We start from the raw sequence: 19288 nt of genomic DNA, 5'->3' as shown, positions 1-19288 counted from the left end.
TATGTATGTATGTATGTATGTATGTATGTATGTATGTATGTATGTATGTATGTATGTATGTATGTATGTATGTATGTATGTATGTATGTATGTATGTATGTATGTATGTATGTATGTATGTATGTATGTATGTATGTATTTTGTTGCTCCCTCCATAATACAAAAAGCATTAAATTTTTGTAATACTAGTGATATGATTGTTTTATATAGCGTTTGTCTTCCGGATTGCCGGAAACATCGATAACTTTAGCAATTAATTGATTAATAAATGTTTGTGTTTGCCCATTCAGTTAGGCTAAATGTTTCGATGCATACTGGTGTGAATATTTTGGTGTCATCATTTAAGGTGGCAAATTTTATTGTTTTTTGGTTCTCCGCTGACAAAACCAATAAATCTTTCGGTCATTTTGCAGGGAAAAATTACGTCCCACGCCAAGGAGCGTTCTTGGGCCCATGAAACTACTGTGTATCCATCAGGTCTGTAGTTACCATTTTCAAGCAGCTCAACTGGCTCCCTTATTACCGGAATGACAGCTATTTGAAAAACTCTGGCTAAAAAATCATTGATCGCAGAGTGTCGGGTTTGCCTTCCTGATCCCAACCTACAATACATTCCATGGTAACCCAGCAGTTCCAATCTTGCACCACACTTGCAATCATACTTTATAATCACAGGCAACCCCAATCTCAATCCAAAACTAACACGAACGCCAGCATCATCCATTCTGGTACCACAGGCAGTGCTTGGGACCGCTCTCAACCATTTGGAGCCCAACACACTCCGAACTGCCATGATCCTGGCTTTATCATGTATTGAGTTGGTAAGCGAGGATAATCAATCAAGCGATTTAATGATGATGCGTGCCATTCCTTTTGCAGCACGGTATTCATGTCAACGTCTTCCCCAAACGCTGCCTTCCATACATACCTTCGCTCTGACGTTATCAACATACGCTATATCGGTTGGTAACAGCATATTTTGTATAAATACCGTGGCAGCAACTGTAGCCAAAAAGAGAGAAGGTGCCAGCTCAGGCACGGATCCTAAACTTAGGCCGACAGGGGCAAAATCAGAAAAATTTTGAAAACATTTTCGAAACAAACACGTAGCGTCCTATCGAAACATTCCGAAATTAAAACCTCCAGGCCTGGAGACGTTCTCAAAAATACGTCAAACAGAGCAAGTGAGCCGCCTGCAACAAAAGCATCAACGCATCGTGCTTTGAAATAATGTATGGCATGTTTATGTATGTATGTACGTATGTGTGGATGTATGTAGCTACGTACGTATGAATGCATGTACGTATGTATGGGTGTACTGTACATTGTACAAATAAACACTTAAAAATGAAGATGCCATCATTAGCATGTTGCTATGGGGACGATGATTAGAGAGATTAATAAAACGACGATGGTGATTGTGACGGTGCTGATGACGACAGCAATGATGATATTGTCGTGATGATGGTGATAACGATGATAATTAATTAAATGATACAAATGAATAACTACAAAAGCCAATTAAAATAGCCATTTAATTGGTTTGAAAAACAAATCAAATAATTAACTAGTCAATCAACCAACCAGCAAACTAGCTATGTAACCGACCAAAAATCCGGATATCTAACAAAGTAGCCAGCTTGCTAACCAACCAACCAACCAGCTAATCAACAAATCAATCAATCAACCAAATAACTAACCAACCAACCAACCTTTAAAAATTAGATCGAACTTATTCAGCCATGAATTCAGAACAGTCTCCTTACTCAGTCCATCAATCTCTGGCAGACACCTGACTCGTTTTTCAACGTTGTTCTTAAAAACTTCGCGCATGTCGGTGTAGGAGCAGGCTCCACTTTGCACCATTCTGAAATTGATGGAATGCCAGGGAGATGTGTGAATAATAAATGACTAAATTAAAAATGAAATGAAAAGATTCATGGAATGATTGAATAATAAACAGTTTAAGTAAGTTATGAAAAATATGAAGAAATGATGGATTAATTGGATGAGTAGTGGCTTGGTTGGTTGATGGATTGAGATAGATGAAAAAATTAATGAACGAAAAAACAACAGATTAAATAAAATACTGTTTAATGGATTGTTCACCTATTAATTAATTCATTTGTTCGTTTGTTAAATCATTCGTTTGTTCCACTGTTCAGTTGTTTGTTCGTTTTGTCAGATTTCATTTCAATTACTTACCAAGGATAACCCCCAAGAAACTACTCAAGCTTTTATTCAATCATTCATTTATTTATTCATTTATTTATTCATTCATTCATTCATTCACCGATCTATTCATATTCATTCACTAATTCATTCGTTCATTCATTTGACCAACCTAACAATCCTGTCACTCTTAAGGAAGACCTCCAGGAAACTGCTCACCGCATTCACGAACGCCTCATCAGCTGGAATGTTCATCTCGCCATTTAGAAACGACTGATGGTGATTATTATTATTATTATTATTGTTATTATTATTGTTAATATTGTTATTATTGTTGTTGTTGTTACTGTTGAGATGACGATGATGACGAATATGGAAGAAATGACCGACATCAATGCTGACGATAATTAAGGTAGCGGCGATGAAGTAAAAATAATAATTCTTGCAATGGAAATTTTTTATTTAATCTTGAATAATTATCAAATAATTATCGGCATACACCAAAATGAAAATAATGAACTACAATGCCCGTCTTACAGTTAAAATGAGTACACCAAGAAATAAAATGAGCTGACTTGAAATCGGTCTTTTATAGCCGAGAGTTGAGATTTGGTCACTTTCAGCTGTCTCTTGACCATATCTGTCGGCTGTTTGGCGTTGAATGGATAAGCTATGCACCTAAGGTAGATGGAATATTTACTATTAATTTTATTTATATCATTTATTATTATTTCTATTAATAATTGTTTATTTTGCTATAATAATTTTAATGATCAGTGCTCGTTATTATTATTATTATTTTATTATTTTTATTGTTATTATTGGAGCAGAGGCAGACCTGATGACGAAGACGTAGAGTTGCAGTCTGGTTTTCCTATCATCATCCTCCTTGTCAGTTGTCGTTGTGGCCGTCGTTGTTGTTGTCGCTGAGGAGGACCTGAGTGTGAATTATTTTGATTCTCACTGTTAGCGCTGTTGCTGTCAGTGCTGTCGTTGTTATTAACATTATAATTATCCCCATGATCGCCGTCACTGTTTTCATTGCATTGATTGCCATCCCTACATTGCCACAACTTTGTTAACGCAATCACCATCTTTCAAAATTTTTTTAACAAATTCATTTTCTCAACCAGCATCAGCATCAACACCAACAATCCAGCAACATCAGCATCATCATCAGCATCAACAACAAAATCAACAACAACAGCATCGGCCTATCCACAACCTTTCGCCATCATCTTTATCCTTATCTGAAGTGAAAGAAGCGCTGGGACTCATTCCTCTCTGCTGATTGGACGACGAAACCGGGACGGTGGCAGCCGAACAGCCAATAGGAGCTTCAGAATTTAAATCTAAGATCTGTGATTGGCCGTAGCTAATTAAACTAGGCGATCTAGACTGTTTCTGATTAGGTGAAAACGCATCGAGGGGTAACACATTTTGATTTAAACTTTGATTCTTTGGAATCGGGGTCGGACTAGTACTGTAGTAGGCGGAGTTAACAAAACCAGATTGGCTTGTGAAACCCCATGTGGGCGGAGATAATAAACCAACAGAATGACGGGCCGTTAGCAGAGATGGGTTGACGGGTGTGTCTAAATAATTGTGGGCGTTGATTGACGTGGGAGGTGCGGGAGTTTCGTTGAAATGGTTGATGTCTTCTGTCTCTTCTTCTTCGCTTGATGACGGCTCCAACATTTTGACGGTAAAGATGGAAGAATGTAAATGAATGTGGAGAAATATTTGCTGGTATTTATAAGGATGATGATGTTATTAGTTTAATATGCCATGACCCTTTTATTGATGTGATGTTGTTGATGATTTTTGGTCTTGTTGTAGTTGTTGGCACTTTGTATGACCGTATTTCTGATGAAGTTACTGCACCGATGTCATGTCGCAATTAACAACGGCCTTTAATTGTAAATAAATTTAAATAAATTTAAATAAATTTAAATAATGTATTTCGACCTCAATTGGTAATAACATGACGATCATGAATGTGCAGACAATGATGATGACATGATAGTGATCATAATAATGATGATGATGATGATAACACGATGATGATGATGATGTAATTGAAAGTGTTGATGACTTCAAGATACACGACTTGTTGTTGATGCTGATGTTGATGACATGATAGTGATCATAATAATAATGTTGATGATGATGATAACACGATGATGATGATGATGTAATTGAAAATGTTGATGACTTCAAGAAATATAAACCGATATAATGGTGATGATGATGTCAAAGATGTTGACGATGATGATGATGTTGACAATGATGAGGATGATGTTGACAATGATGACGTCACAGCTCTGGGCGGAGAATAACGAAGAGAGAGGTAATTTTTCACGGGAACATATTGTCTTCTTTCCAACAGTTTTTTAAAACTTTTCAAGTCGTATTAACATTATTATTTATATAAGGATGTTTTTATTCAATTATTATTATTATTCAGCATAATTACTATTTTGTTGCTGCTGTTGCTGCTATTGTTAATAATTATTCCTTAAAATGATTAACAATAATTGATAATACTACTACTACTACTAAAAATAATTATTATTAAAGTTAACATTTAAATCATAATATATACATATAACCATATAAATATATATATATATATATATAAACCATATAAATATAAATATAAATATATATATATATATATATATATATATATACCAGAATATATTATATTAAATATTTATTCAATTATTAATATTATATATTGAATTAAATACGCAATGCTATTCTATATTTACCAATAAATTAAACATCAAACTGGCACGTATAGAAAACTTTAAAAATAGTTTCTGTATCTATTTCCTGCTGCTATCACTTACCATCATCATAATAAATAAATTAATAAATTATCATTGATACTAAAAGGATACAAATGATAGAATATCAACACGATAAAATGATATATATATATATATATATATATATATATACACACAAAAACAAATTTAAAAAATGTAACTTACATTGCATCAAATCACACTGCATATAAATCCCCACAATCTGAAAATATTTGAAAAACCTCCCTACAGCCACATGTTACAAGGTAAAAAACAACATAGGCACATACGCTCTTATACGCATATATATATACATATATATATATATATATAATATACATATATTATATACATATATATTTATATATATATATATATATACGCAAACATGTGTGTATGCATATATATACTCACATGTTTTATATATTTATTGACAATTTATATGAATATATATGTATATATATATTATACATATTGAATTAAGACTGTCAGAAATGCAATTATTGATGAAAATCACAGCTTGTTTCGCGTTAGTTAACTTCGGATTCGAAAAATTAAATATGGAGCTAACTAAGGCGGAACATGCTGTGGTTTTTATATACATACACACACATGCATATGGAAATCCGCGTGCAATATAATGGGATGGAAGAGAGGTGTGGTGGTGACGCGAGCAGGCTTGTGCTGACAAGAGCAAGATGTACGTACTACTTATACACGTATATGCACGTATACATGTATATTATGTGTGCATGTGTGTGTGTGCATGTGTGTGTGCGTGCATCTACGACGAATGGTTTATAAAATTCTCGGAAGTAACTCTACTATTTAGATTTAGGTGATGATTATGTAATTAACAAAGAAGTGTGACTGTAAAACAAGGTGACGTCATGATGAAAGCGTCATTTGACGCAAAAGTGCGATTCAGAAACATAAATATAATAAATTAAGTCGCAAATTAAGTTCTTCAAAATAACTTTATATGCCCCCACTATTATTGTCAGTTAATATGATATCATTAATCTGTATTTTCGTTATTTTATTTTATTATTGTTGATATTTATTTGTTGTCAGCGAGTTGGCGAATAGCTTAGACGTCAGAGCTCACCTGGTTCGAATGCCGCATCTGCCAAATTCGAAACCTGTTCCTTGTACGATATGGCGCTGAAATGGTGGAGTGTGCAGTGCGAATGTGCGTGTTATAAGTTGTAAGGTTGGTGTCTGGTACACCATCTTCAGTGCAGGTTTGGTTTATATAGAATAGAATGCAGCTATATAAATCTATTCATGGTGTAGATGTTCTCGTGAGTGAGGGGGGTTGTGGTTGGCAGGGCTTTGTTTTGAATGGTCTGTGGAGCTGTTTCTGATGGATTTGGAGTTCAGATTTGGCAGGCGTGTTTTATAATTGGTTTAGTTGTTGTTTTGCACGTTCGTATGGATGAGAGTTTCTGCGTCCTGACCCCAATCTGTCTCCGAGGAATGTTGTTTCTGTTGGTGACTTTCTTGATCGAACTGCGGTGATGTTGGGAGGTGAGCGTTGTATCAAATGTTAAACCAAGTATTTCGTTGTTGTGTTCAAGTGGCCGTGCTGAATTGTCCATTCTTATTTCAGAGTGGGTGTGATGAGGTATCGTTGCAGTAGCTTGGTTATCGAGCTGGAATTTCTAATTTACTTTAAAAAAGTTTGGACGGTTTGGAATTGTTTAGTTAGATAGTTGATATCTGGTGCATAGAATTGAGTTGTGAAATCAATCCACGCCACACGACGCACATATACATTATGTATGCACCGCATCGTACGTGTATGACGGTCCTTGAGTTTTGGATTGACAGTATTAGAACCATGTCATCGCGTAATCACAGCGCGAGACATGACACGCTTACCGATTGAGCTACTCTGTGACCAACTAACTTGGTGCCATTCTTGGTGAGAGCACTGAGAAAGATCAGTGGTGGTGTTGTTGGGTTTGATTTGTGGTTGTGTTGCCGAATTCGGATGTTGTTCTTTCTTTCCTTTGAATAATTTGACCACCATCTTACTACGCATATGGGAGTCTTTCATGTTTTCCATCGTTAGTTAGTTCTGTCGAGAGTGGCTGTCAACATTTTTAATGGATGCAGAGAGGTGGTTGTGAAAATGTTTTAATTACACAGGGTACGTTGTTCATGGGCAGGAACATTGTTGTACTTCAATTTGATAAGAACACCAACACATGTTGTAACATTTATTAATCTTTTCAATTATAACTACATTGATGCATCTCATCATAATTTCGTTCTTTCACACAAACAACAATTTGAACGTGTATAAATCGATGCGAAATCATTTTGTGCTGTGCTTTTTAAATTATCAAAATGTAAATGAATAAATGGCTGAACGAATGATTTAATGATTGAATGACTGAATGAATGAATGAATAAAGAAAAATAAACAAAACCCGAGTTATAAATTTCTTCACTAATAATAATAACAACAATACAATGTGATTGATCGGATGATTGAATAAACGAATGAATGAATGAATGAATAAATGAATGAACAAATGAATGAATAAAAAAATTAACATATAAATGTAAAGACGGAACAACAAACAAATGAAAGAAAGAATGATTGAATGACACAAATTAAGTTTGAAGATAAAATTTTTTTGTATTAATTAAATTGATAAAATTAGATAAATAAAATTAGATACTTTTAGTCTGAGTGAAAGAATAGATGTAGATGTGTAAATGAAATAACAACGAAACAAATATGTGAAGAAATGATTGAATGAATGATTGAATAAATGAACGAGTGAAAAATTAAACAAATGAACAAACAAGAAAATAATCGATTGAATGAAGCAAATAAAAGAATTAATGTAAAAAAATAAATTAAACTGAACAACTACAAAAATATGAAGTTATTTCATTTTATTACAAGCATTTTAAAAATTATTTAAAAATTATTTTTTCTTATATATATATATGCAGTAATTTATGAAAATCTACCGAATTTCTAGTTCTTGCCGTTAAGAATTAGGTTAAAAATATTGAAAAATGTAATAAAAGAAAACTATCCAACGCTAGAAATTCGGTAGATTTCATAAATTACTGCATTAATTGTGGTCTTCTACCGGCATTCATCAAGGTATCTACGACCAACCGAAGAAACTTAACAAGCGAACACGAACGTGAGCAACGAATGCTTCATTTTTGTCGTCAGTTAATAGCGAATTTAGTCTCTCAGTTGTCTCAAAAACTAAGTAATTATGAATGACGACAAGAATTGTGTTAGAAATATTGAGAAATGTAATAAAAAACTATCCAACGCTAGAAATTCGGTAGATTTTATAAATTACTGCAATAATTATGGTCTTTTACCGGCATATATATATATATATATATATATATATATATATATATATATATATATATATATATATTTTTATTTATATTTATTTATATATATACGTGTATTTATATGTATACGATAAATTTTACAAAAATAAATAATTATTAAATTATAATTCACCACATGAAATATAATCACCGATATCATCAATATCAGAAAAAAAATAATAAAAACAGAAAAATAATAAAAATTTATGATTATTATTATGGAAAATGAAATGAATAATAACGATACAAAATAATAATAATATTATTATTATTACTTTTGAAATAGTGCTAACAACCAATCATAGAGGCTTATCTAATAACATTAATAATAAATCCAATTAATGAGTACATCATTAGCTTAAAATAGCATGAATTATCAAAGTAAGGGGCTTCTCGTTAGCACAAATTAGCATGATGAGTTTCTCATTAGCATAAATTAACATAAATTTAATTACTAAGCTTCTCTCATTAGCATAAGCTTAAAATCATTGGCATAATTTAAATCAACACATTAGATCAAATTAATTAAATCTGACATAGATAGCAGCGCGTTCCAAATTAATATTAATCAGTGAAAATAACTATCTTAATAATAAAAATAACAACATTAATAATAGTAATAATGAGGCAAGCAACATCAACCGTGGACAACCATGAATAAAATATTAAAACAACAACAACAACAATAACAACAACAACAACAATAATAATAATACAATAATACCAATGCGAAGATTTTAAGCGAAGACACCATGAAACTCCGTACACTGCTTATTGATATACATTATGATTATTATTATTATTGTTGTTATTATTATGATTATTCTGTTGTTACTTTCATTTTCATCGTCTTGGTTAACCTAATTATTATTGTCAGTATTGTTATTACTATTATTATTATTATTGTTGTTGTGAGTATAAAAGCATAAAAACGAAAGATTCACCCAGTGACGTAATTAAATAAGAATTAATTAATAATGACTAAATGAAAAATTCAGTTATTTTTATAATAAGGAATAATTAGTAGTAATATAGTTAATATTAAATTATCATTATTATAAAATTACTAATTATTATTAAATTAATATTGAATTAATAATTAATATTAAATTATTATTAAATTATTATCTTTAATAAATTATTTTTCTATCAAGGAGAGTTCTAGAATCTTCATCATTTCTTCTTCCTCTCTCTGCCTCATCATCTTCTCCTCCTCGTTCTGCTTCTCTGAAAGTTCTAGAGCTAACCTGTCGTCATCATAATCATTCATCATCCTCCAAATCATCCTCATCATTACATCATCTTCTTCACCATCGTTGTCATTAACATTATATCATTATTAGCATCACTATCTTCAGCACCATCATCATCACAACCATCCCCATCGTCATCATCACAGCTATCATCATCATGCTACTTATCTTCATTTCATTAAACACGTGAGCGAAATCATCATCATCGTCACCGTCATCATCATCATCATTATCGTCACCGTTATCATCATCATCATCATCATCACCTTAATTGTTCATCGAAAACTTCGGAATTCCCCACAGCGTTGTTATCAAAAGCAGCTGCAGCTCCATCATCATTTTCAGCTATAGCTACATCTGTATCTGCATCAAGAACAACTTGAGTAGGAGTAGCTAGCTGCGTCTGATTGAGAGCTCTAGCCTCAGATGATGTGGCCGTTGTGGAAGTTGGCGGGATGTGGTCCCAGCTTTTGCTTTCTTTCAGGCTTTCCTCCAAGGCCCTGTTATACATAATTTAATAAATTTTAAAAAAATTAATTAATTAAATTAATTAATTAATTATCTAAATAATTAAGTATACCCTGGACGAGCGAGTGAAATAACAAATAAATGAAGATGTGGATAAATAAATGAATGAAAGTGTACACTGATTGAGAGCTGAAATATAAATACGCGAATAAATGAATGTGTCCCCTCAACTCATTCAAACGTATTGAAACATTCTTAAAGTTGTGTACCTATGAAATGAATGAAAAATAAATAAATAAATGAAGGAAAGAAGGAAGGAATGTGTAAAAAATTAATTTTTTTGATTATACCATTGTAGAATCCTATCTTCTTCAGAAATTATCCTCGTATGATTGCTCTGAGTTCTCTTTAAATGATTATCCTAAATGAATTAAGTAAAATTCTATTCATCAATTCAACAATAACAAACAAACAACACACGTTTAGACGACATGATAAAACCGAAATACCGAAATGAAACATCAATTAACAATCCATTCATTAACCCATTTATATATCAGCCAGTTGAAAACTTCAGCAGTGAGTGTAAGATAAAACAAGTGAAGAGAAGAAGAGACATAGACAAGACAGAGACACAAAAACTGCTCAAGTGCGTTGGCATTAAAAGAAAATTGTGGAAGCCTTCCAAATCACAAGACTCGCTATTGGAAGTATTGTGCAGTTTATGGCTCAGTTTGGTATTCACCGTAGGAGCCTTGTATGACAATTTGAGTAAAATAAAGTGTAAATCTCGCCGAGTGAAAACTGTTTGCAGTCAAGGTAGCTATGTGGATGAGAGGAAACAATAGCCCATGTATATCTTCAATCCCAGTCATTAAATGTGGGGCGGAACGAAGTTTTGAAAATATTAGTGGAATTTATTTCCAACGGTTGCAGTGAGGCATGTACAATGTTAATATAACGAACATTTATTTCCCCCAAAAAAGGTGAAACTAATCAAACGTTTATAATGAAAACTTAACAAGGAAAGTATTCGCGATAATAAGAGAGACATTGGTAGGTCACGAGAGGTTTGGATGGCGAGAAGAAATACCTCGTTTTTATAAAGAGATAAGAAATAAAATCCAGCATAATAATTAAATCGTTATTCGCAGAAATTGTTATTTCTGTCAAAATAAATCTATCTATTTCTATTTAATGATGCTTATATGTTGCTTACTAAGGCAGACACTAAAAAGAGCTAAATACAAAGATTTTTTGGTAAAATTAAAAATATTGAAAGCTTAAAATTTAATTATATTTAGAAATATCTGGATTATACGCGTTCTCATATTGGAACGACATGCCGACATACTTAAAAATAATAAAATAAAATTTTCAAAAAACCATTACTTTTATTTTATAACAGTTTTTCATAAATTTTCGATTTTACTTGCAAATTTTCTACTTCATTTTCACAGTCTAATTAATTTTCTCTGTAGGATGTCTTCCATGTAGGATAATTGTGACTGAGTCAAGACCTTCATGTTTGTTCTATTGGTTTAGAATGATACGTTTGTTTTCATGTTCTCAATAGGGTCCCTAAAATAGCATTTTACTGCCCTGAAAAACTCTTTGCTTAAAATGTTTTTTTTTTAAATAAAAGTTTCAATGCAATACAATGTTTTTTGTACAGTTGTCTGAAGATTTGGTGAGAGAGAGAGACAGCAGTACTTTAGGAGAAACATTGAACGTTCGATGTGCTTTAGTTTCTCAAAAGAGTTAGGAAATATTTGTTAACGGAGAAAACCTTCATCATGCTGGTAGCTTATTCAGAATTTTACATACATTAATTCATCCATCAATCTATTAATTCATTCATTCACTCAACCATTCATTCATATATCCATCTGTTCGTTCATTCCGCCATCCATTCATTTATTCATTCATACAATCTCTCATTCACTCAATCAACCAGCTGACCAACTGACCGCACTACTCATTTCTTGCTGCTGCCTCAGACTCTCCCTCATGGCATATTGATAGAACTCATCATCTTCATCTTGCAAGCGTTCGTGATGTAGTTCACCTAATATCATTACCGTCAGTATCACCATTAGTAGTAGTAGCATTGTAACTATTATTTAATAGTAACAGCAGTGATACTAAAAGTAGAACTGACAAAAGTAATAATGGTAAAGTAATAGTAATTGTAACTGTAGTAGTAGCAGCAGCAGTAGTTGTAGTAGTAGTAGCAGTAGTAGTAGTCGTAGTAGTAGTAGTAGTAGCAGCAGCAGCAGCAGCAGTAGTAGTAGTAGTAGTTTACTGTTACCAATAACGCTGTAAGAGGCGGGAATGGCGAAAACAGAATCGTCGATGGCACAAGCGTCGCCGGACGCCCCGCTCTGATCCCCCGGAATGTACATCACTCCCTTGGCCGGCACATCCCTACTGAAGATATTACTGAACGTAATCCGGGCGTTTAGAACATGGAAAACCGGGATTTCTGTGTGTGTTGGGTTTTTATGAGTTCGAGGTTAATGTTGATCGTTTGTGGAGGATTGGAGTAATAACAATAGTTAAACAATAATACATACAAGAACCATCATCTTCCTCATCATTGTCGCAATTGCTATCATCATCATCATCATAATCATCATTGGCATCATAATCATTTTAATCATCGTCATTAAAATAATAATCATCATTATCATCATCATCATTACCACAACCTATTTTAACAGGGAACCCGGCGGGCAGTTGGAGTGCGATGAAGTCTTTTAGTTTGCGAAAGTGGGTGTTGTTAGCTGCCATCAGATCTATTATTGGTACCACCTGATGGTGATGATGATGATTGGAGTTATGATGATAGTAATGATGACGATAATAATAATCACCATCATCATCATAATAATAATGAAATGATTGAAATGATTAAGATGATGGTGAAAATAATCATAATAATCATAATTAATAATAACAATAATAATATGATGATGATGATTGTAATTAAGATGACAATAACAAAAGTGAGCGTTATTAGCATCTTTTCAATGGATTCCAAACTCCACTCAACTAGATTATTACCTCAACTTTCAAAACTTGACAGCATTCCTTTCTCAAAACACGAAGTATGAACTTCATTGCTTATCAGTGGGGAATAAAATTTAAATTTTAAATGGCGTTCGAGATAAGAGACAGTCATGAACACATCAACTTATTTAACAGAATGAACTGTACTGTATTATTGTATTGTATTGAGAACTTGTAGAGCGACTCTACTTAGCCATCTTCAGAGGTGCTAAATGTGCTTCGTTTTGTTCAAAAAATGACGTTTCAAGCGGTTCAAGAATACCATACGACTTCTGTAAGTATTAACATTTAAAACAAGCGCCTATGACTTCCAAGTCTTAGCTGCTAAAATTGAAAACATCCTTGCACCGAAATGGATGTTTGAACAGAGGTAAGAAGATCTCCTTGCATTGCAGATCTCAGTCGATTTCTTTAAACTGAAATTAACGTCCCATTCAAATAAGAAATTAACATCTCTTTCCAGTTGAAAAGTTCTTTGAAAAGTTTTTTCAATTAGTCCAGTTTTGAATGTGCGTGAATGAAGACGAGCGAAACATTTCGTAATGAACATCAGTTGCTTAGCCTGGATTTGGAGTTCACTGCTTGTTTATTTGAAAATCAGGGTGATATGGTGAAAATGGCTAATCGACAGTTTGTTTTGAATGAGTTACTGTATTTTTTGGCGAGTAGTTCAAATTTGTGGGATAATGAGAAGTTTATTCTGAATGTTTCTCCTTGCTCTACTAACGAGAAAGTTGTGTCAGCACAGAAAAAATTGAAAATCGAGTTTGAAAGTTTTAATAATGTTAAAAATAATGAAAATTAATGGCATTCGGGAATTTGAATAAAGTGCAGTCATTTGGAAAATTTATGGAAATAAATTTTGAAAATGTTAAAAAGAGTTGAAAGGCATGCTTGATAAACAACAGATAAATAATCTTTTTACTCATTTAATAATGAAATGCCACAAAGATGTTGTTGCAAGATACCTAAAATCAAAAGAAATAAATATACATACCATCATGTTGTCCCGTGATAAAACGTACTGAAGAATCTAAAGATAAAGAAAATTTAGTTGACATTGAAAATGAACACACAATGATGTTTCGTGTATGTGTTGAAAGTTCTGATGGTCCAAAAATAAAAAACCCAGACATTATATTAAAACACATAATTATCAGAAATTGGCAATTTAAAGAAAGGAAACCAATGAATGTCTCTGATACCAATCAGGAATGATGATTTCTTGGCACTGTTTTTCAACAATGATAATTCAGTAAAAAATAATGGCAAACTATTTTTAGACACCAATGAAATTAATGTTTGGGATAAAAGGAACATACCAAATGATTATTTTTTAATTTAATTCATTTCAATATTGAAAGTCTGAAAAAAAAAGATGGTTTGGCTGAATTTCTTCTTGAATTTCAATCCTAACCCAGAAAATTTCAAATTAGCAAATAAACTTTGTAAAAATCAATAAATAGCGCAAAAAACAATACCTGCCTAATATATTAGAATTCAATAGACATGATATGAAAAAATCGTAGATGATTATTAATGATGCTTTGATAAGATCAGACAAAAAATGTAAATGAGGATGCATGTTTAACATCAAACGGTCATATTGTAGATAATACGCAGAATGTACTGAATAATCATTATGTTTTTATCGCTAAAAAATTGGCTAAAGGCTTTGCTAAGACAAAAGATTTTGAAAAGTTTTCGGCAAACAGAATTCAAAGCTCAATATATCTGGATGAAGTCACAATGCCTGAGAAATCTACTAAATCACTAAAGCCAAAGTTTACGTTTGGATATGATAAAATTTCAACAAAGATAATTATAGCCACAATTCAATCGATTTTGCCAGTCCTTACTTCATCAACAGTTCATTGAATGAAGAGATATTCCCAAAAATTTTCAAAATTGCAAAAGTAATACCAGTTCAATTGCAAGATTTCTAACTTTAGACCAATTTTCTTGCTCCGTGGTTTTTCCAAAATACTTGAAAAAATTAGCTTCATTTTTTGACCAGTTTAATGTAATTTCCAAGAATCAATTTAGTTTAAAAAAAATCACTCTACCGAAATGGCAATAATTCAATTAATTCGCAACATTGGAATGGCTGCTGAAGGTTAAAAGTTCACTGCTGTTGTTTTTCTAGATTTGATTAAGGCTTTTGACTGTGTTGACCATGAAATTTTGTATTTTTGCCATTTGTGTATTTATATGTATATATATCGATTGATGTATTTATTGTCTATTGAAATAGCAATTTGTTTAGCAATAAGACAAATGAATATTAAGGTATATTATTTGGTATATCATAGAGGCATTACTTTTACTGTAATCCAGTACCATTATGATTTATTAATTTTGTTGTGAAATCGCCTTTGAGATATTCTAGGTTGGCACTGTATGTGTATTTTATTATTGTTTATTGAAATAATTTTTTTCCCTTTTTAATTTTGTGTAAGGTGTCTTTACTCGATAGGTTACTTGTTAACTTTTTACGGTCATCTTGTCTTCTGTTTTCTTTTGTTTTAGAGACAAATAAAATGTATCGTATACTACATCCTATCGTATCGTACATCAGATATTTATCAGCTGCAAAGATTTCAAAAATCTTTTAAAGTATCACACCTTCAAAATGGCAAAACATCATTTGCCACTGTGAAGATAACTTAACTAACAGAATCTACAATACCATCTAATGCAGTGCAAAATAAATAAAATTATTGATTTGATGATGACTGTGATGGTGATTGTGATCATGAAAATAATGATGATGACGATGATAAAATAATAACAGAGATGAAAACGACAGTGAAAAAAATGATGATGACCTGATCAGGAAGCGAGAGTGGGTAACTGTCACATAGCCAAAATCTGCTTTTGAATCTAAAAAAACAAAACAAATAGTCAACATCATCAGAGTGTCGGAGTCGGAGATTTTTGTCGGTGTCGGAATTTTTTAAAGGACCGGGGTCGGAAAATGTTATTTATTTAAAAAAAATTGTATTTTTTTTTAAATTTTTTAAATATTGCGTTTTTTAGAAAATAAATATGTATAGCAATAAGGAAATATCTTTAATACTGAAAATAAAAGCAAGGAATATAAATAAAATCCCATAGTTATGTCCGTATGTTGTAAAACAAAATTTCGTTTTTTCCCGATAGAGGATTTATTTGTATTTTTCACAGCTAAATTCACACTTATGTCGCACTGTCATTATATGCTTTGACAGCTGATATGGCAAGACTTGTGTGTGAATAAGTTCAATTGATTTTCAAATGTAGGTAAAAATGCTGTTCAAGACAGAAAGAAATTAACTGATGTGTATGGAAAAGATGAGTTGACAATACACCTGTGCCAGAACTGGTTTGCAAAATTTCGATCCGGCAATTTTGATGCTGAAGATGCACCACGTTCTGGAAGGCCGGTTAAAGATGATAAAGGCACGATAAAGGCATTAGTTTATGCAAACCGGCCAATAACAACAGGTGAGATCGGTGAAAAGTTAAATTTATCGAGTTCAACTGTTTATGACCACCTATGACCTCAAAGGTTTAACCTGGGTTTAACCTCGAAGCTTGATATATGGGTTGGTTTCATATGCCATCACGAAGAGAAATTTGTGTCGTCGCATTGACGTCTGTGTTTCACTCCACGAACGTCACGAAAATGGTCCATTTTTGAAGCGCATCATTAATATGCCCCAAAGAATATAAAAAATATAAAAATAATCGAATATAACAATGTCAAACGCAAGAGATCATGGAGCAGAAATGAGCCAACTCAAAGAATTTCAAAGGCCGATATCTATCAAAAAAAGGTGATGCTGTCTGGTGAGATTTTAAAGTCACTTTTTTGAGCTTTTACCGGATAACACAACAATTAATTCGGAACTGAATGATGCACTTCAACCGAAAAGGCCAGAATTGATCAACAGAAAAGGTGTTGTGTTCCACCAAGATAATGCGAGACCTCATACAAGTTTGGTCACTCAACAAAAAGCTTTTACAGCTTGGATGGGATGTACTGCCACACTCACCATATTCTCCGGACCTGGCCGCTTCGGATTATTATTTGTTCCGGTCACTGCAAAATTTTTTGGAAGGTAAAACCTTCCTCTCAAATGAGCACGTCAAAAAATCACGTGGATCAGTTTATTTTGCCAGCAAAGACTAAAAATTTTATGAGCGTAGAATCATGCTACTACCATAAATATGGCAAAAAGTGTTGGACCAGAATGGCCAATATATAATAATTTAATTAAATATTTATTCATTATACGAAGATCGTCTTTCATTATCGCCACAAAATAACGAAATTACTTTGCGAATAACCTTCTAAAAATAAAGTAATTTTACTTACAAAAACACTTACATTGACTGATGTTTGTTTGAAGTATTCTTTATTTAGTAATGATAATATGATGAAATTATAATGCAAAAGTTGGAAATTTTTTTAGCATACTTTAAAAAGTAAATAAAGTTATTTATATAAAACTTTACTCCATAAATGACAGGTTGTTATTATTAGCTTTCCATAATGACCAGTATTATTATCATTACCATCGCTATCATACTCATTATTAATTGGAAACGAAAATCAATCAATCAATCTTCGTTTTGCGTCCAGAGACCCGGTTTCCGGAGGTAGGACGTTGTTTTCTTTGCCATCAACTTTTTGCGCCAATTAGACGATCAGTTGTATCCATTTCATTTAAATTTAGAGCTTTCATGTCTTGCTCGATTATTTGCGACCAGGACTTCTTTGGACGGCCTTTGGGACGTGTGCCAGGTACTTCAACATCTGCAAGAGAAGTTATGGCACTGTTTCCACTTCGTTTGACATGACCAAACCACCGCAGACGGTGTTGCCGGAATTCATCCTTTATATCATCTAAACCAGCACGACGCAGGATTTCAGTAGATTTGATGTGGTCCTTCAGACTAATTCGTTGCATCCATCGGAGCATTTTCATGTCGGTTCGTTGAAGTTGTTGTTCCAGTTTGGTTGTTATTGGCCATGTTTCTGCACCATATAACAACACCGGACGTATCACAGATTTATAAAGTCTTGATCGTAATGGTAGTGGGATGTCAGAGAGGCAAGGAGATGCCATTTATTCCAGGCTGAACGTATGCGTGCTCGAACGGCAACTTCAGCTGTTCCAGTACAATCCAGAAAATCCCCTAAATATTGAAACGATGTGACTTTCTCTACCTTAATGGCTTCAAAAACAGTGCTATTTCGAATTTGTTGTTGTGAATTGATGCAAGCAGGTCAAACAAAATTGGACACTTTAGATAAAGTACCAATTATTTTTGAACAACGTTTGTGACACCATTACTTACACTGCTGACACTTGATTGAATTGTTACTTACACCAGCTTTACAAACTGAACAGGGCCATCGTCCAGTAGCTGTGGATTGGATGGGTTCACCAGTGTTCATTGCTTTGGTTTTGCTGATGTTGACTTTGAATCCATGATCGGCGAGTCTGGTGTTCCAATCTTCAAACATCTGTGCTGCATTCTGCTCAGACGTGGCTGTTAAAACGATATCATCAGCATATACTAGATTTCAAATGTCACCAGTGCGTATCGGTTTTGTGATTTCTTTCATCACAGTTATAAATAACAGTGGACTGAGAATCGAGCCTTGGTGAACTCCAACGCCGATGTCAAATGCAGTACCAGATGCTTTGATAATGTCATTTGTGAGTCCAGAGGGCCCTGCTGCCTTTCCATCTTTCATAGCTTTTAGAGCTTCTGTAAGCTCCTCTACAGTGATTTCTGGAATCGGACCTTCGATGGGTGGAGTGTCAAAGTTAACATTGATGGGATTTGTTTCGTTTAACAGACGGTTGAAGTATTCTCTCCACTGTAGCTTGATCTCATCTTGTTCAAGAACCATCTCATTTTTGTCGTTTTTGATACATGAGGCACCAACTATGTCTTTTTTCGTACGCTTTGCTTGTTTTGCTATACGATACAGAGATTTCATTTGTTCACCTTTGCTTTTAGTGAGCCACTCTCTGCACTGATCTGTCCGAGCCAGTGCAACTTGACGTCTTGCATAGTTGTTCTTCTCACGGAAAATTTTATGGTCATCAAAAGACTTTGATTTTTGCCATT

The 19288-nt window shown here is 33.2% G+C and overlaps 3 protein-coding genes across 3 annotated transcripts in view; all 3 read right to left on the bottom strand.

The window, feature by feature from the left end:
- Positions 1–1695: 1695 nt before the first annotated feature.
- HELRODRAFT_86473 (hypothetical protein) lies at positions 1696–3060 on the bottom strand (the record flags this gene model as incomplete). Its single annotated transcript, XM_009027924.1, has 4 exons — positions 1696–1867; positions 2345–2445; positions 2748–2850; positions 3011–3060. Coding segments are annotated over 4 exons (426 nt in total), but the record flags the coding sequence as incomplete, so codon positions are not given.
- A 3029-nt stretch (positions 3061–6089) lies between these two features.
- Positions 6090–7056, bottom strand: HELRODRAFT_179168 (hypothetical protein; the record flags this gene model as incomplete). Its single annotated transcript, XM_009028007.1, has 3 exons — positions 6090–6149; positions 6446–6649; positions 6898–7056. 3 exons carry the CDS (start codon positions 7054–7056, stop codon positions 6090–6092), a joined length of 423 nt encoding a protein of 140 aa, XP_009026255.1.
- Positions 7057–10459: 3403 nt separating this feature from the next.
- Positions 10460–19288, bottom strand: part of HELRODRAFT_193502 (hypothetical protein) — a gene marked incomplete at its 3' end in the record, with an annotated part of 15736 nt that continues 6907 nt past the window's right edge. Inside the window, exons 11-15 of the mRNA XM_009028006.1 lie at positions 15988–16042; positions 12799–12901; positions 12399–12572; positions 12058–12155; positions 10460–10508 (exon numbers count right to left, since the gene is read on the bottom strand). Coding sequence (XP_009026254.1) covers positions 10461–10508; positions 12058–12155; positions 12399–12572; positions 12799–12901; positions 15988–16042 — 478 coding nt within the window. The remainder of the gene's footprint in view (positions 10509–12057; positions 12156–12398; positions 12573–12798; positions 12902–15987; positions 16043–19288) is intronic.

Source organism: Helobdella robusta, assembly GCF_000326865.2.
Source record: "Helobdella robusta unplaced genomic scaffold HELROscaffold_52, whole genome shotgun sequence".
NCBI classification, from domain to species: domain Eukaryota; kingdom Metazoa; phylum Annelida; class Clitellata; order Rhynchobdellida; family Glossiphoniidae; genus Helobdella; species Helobdella robusta.
The sequence above is the reverse complement of the archived record's forward strand: the minus strand, read 5'-3'. Positions and strand labels throughout refer to the sequence as shown.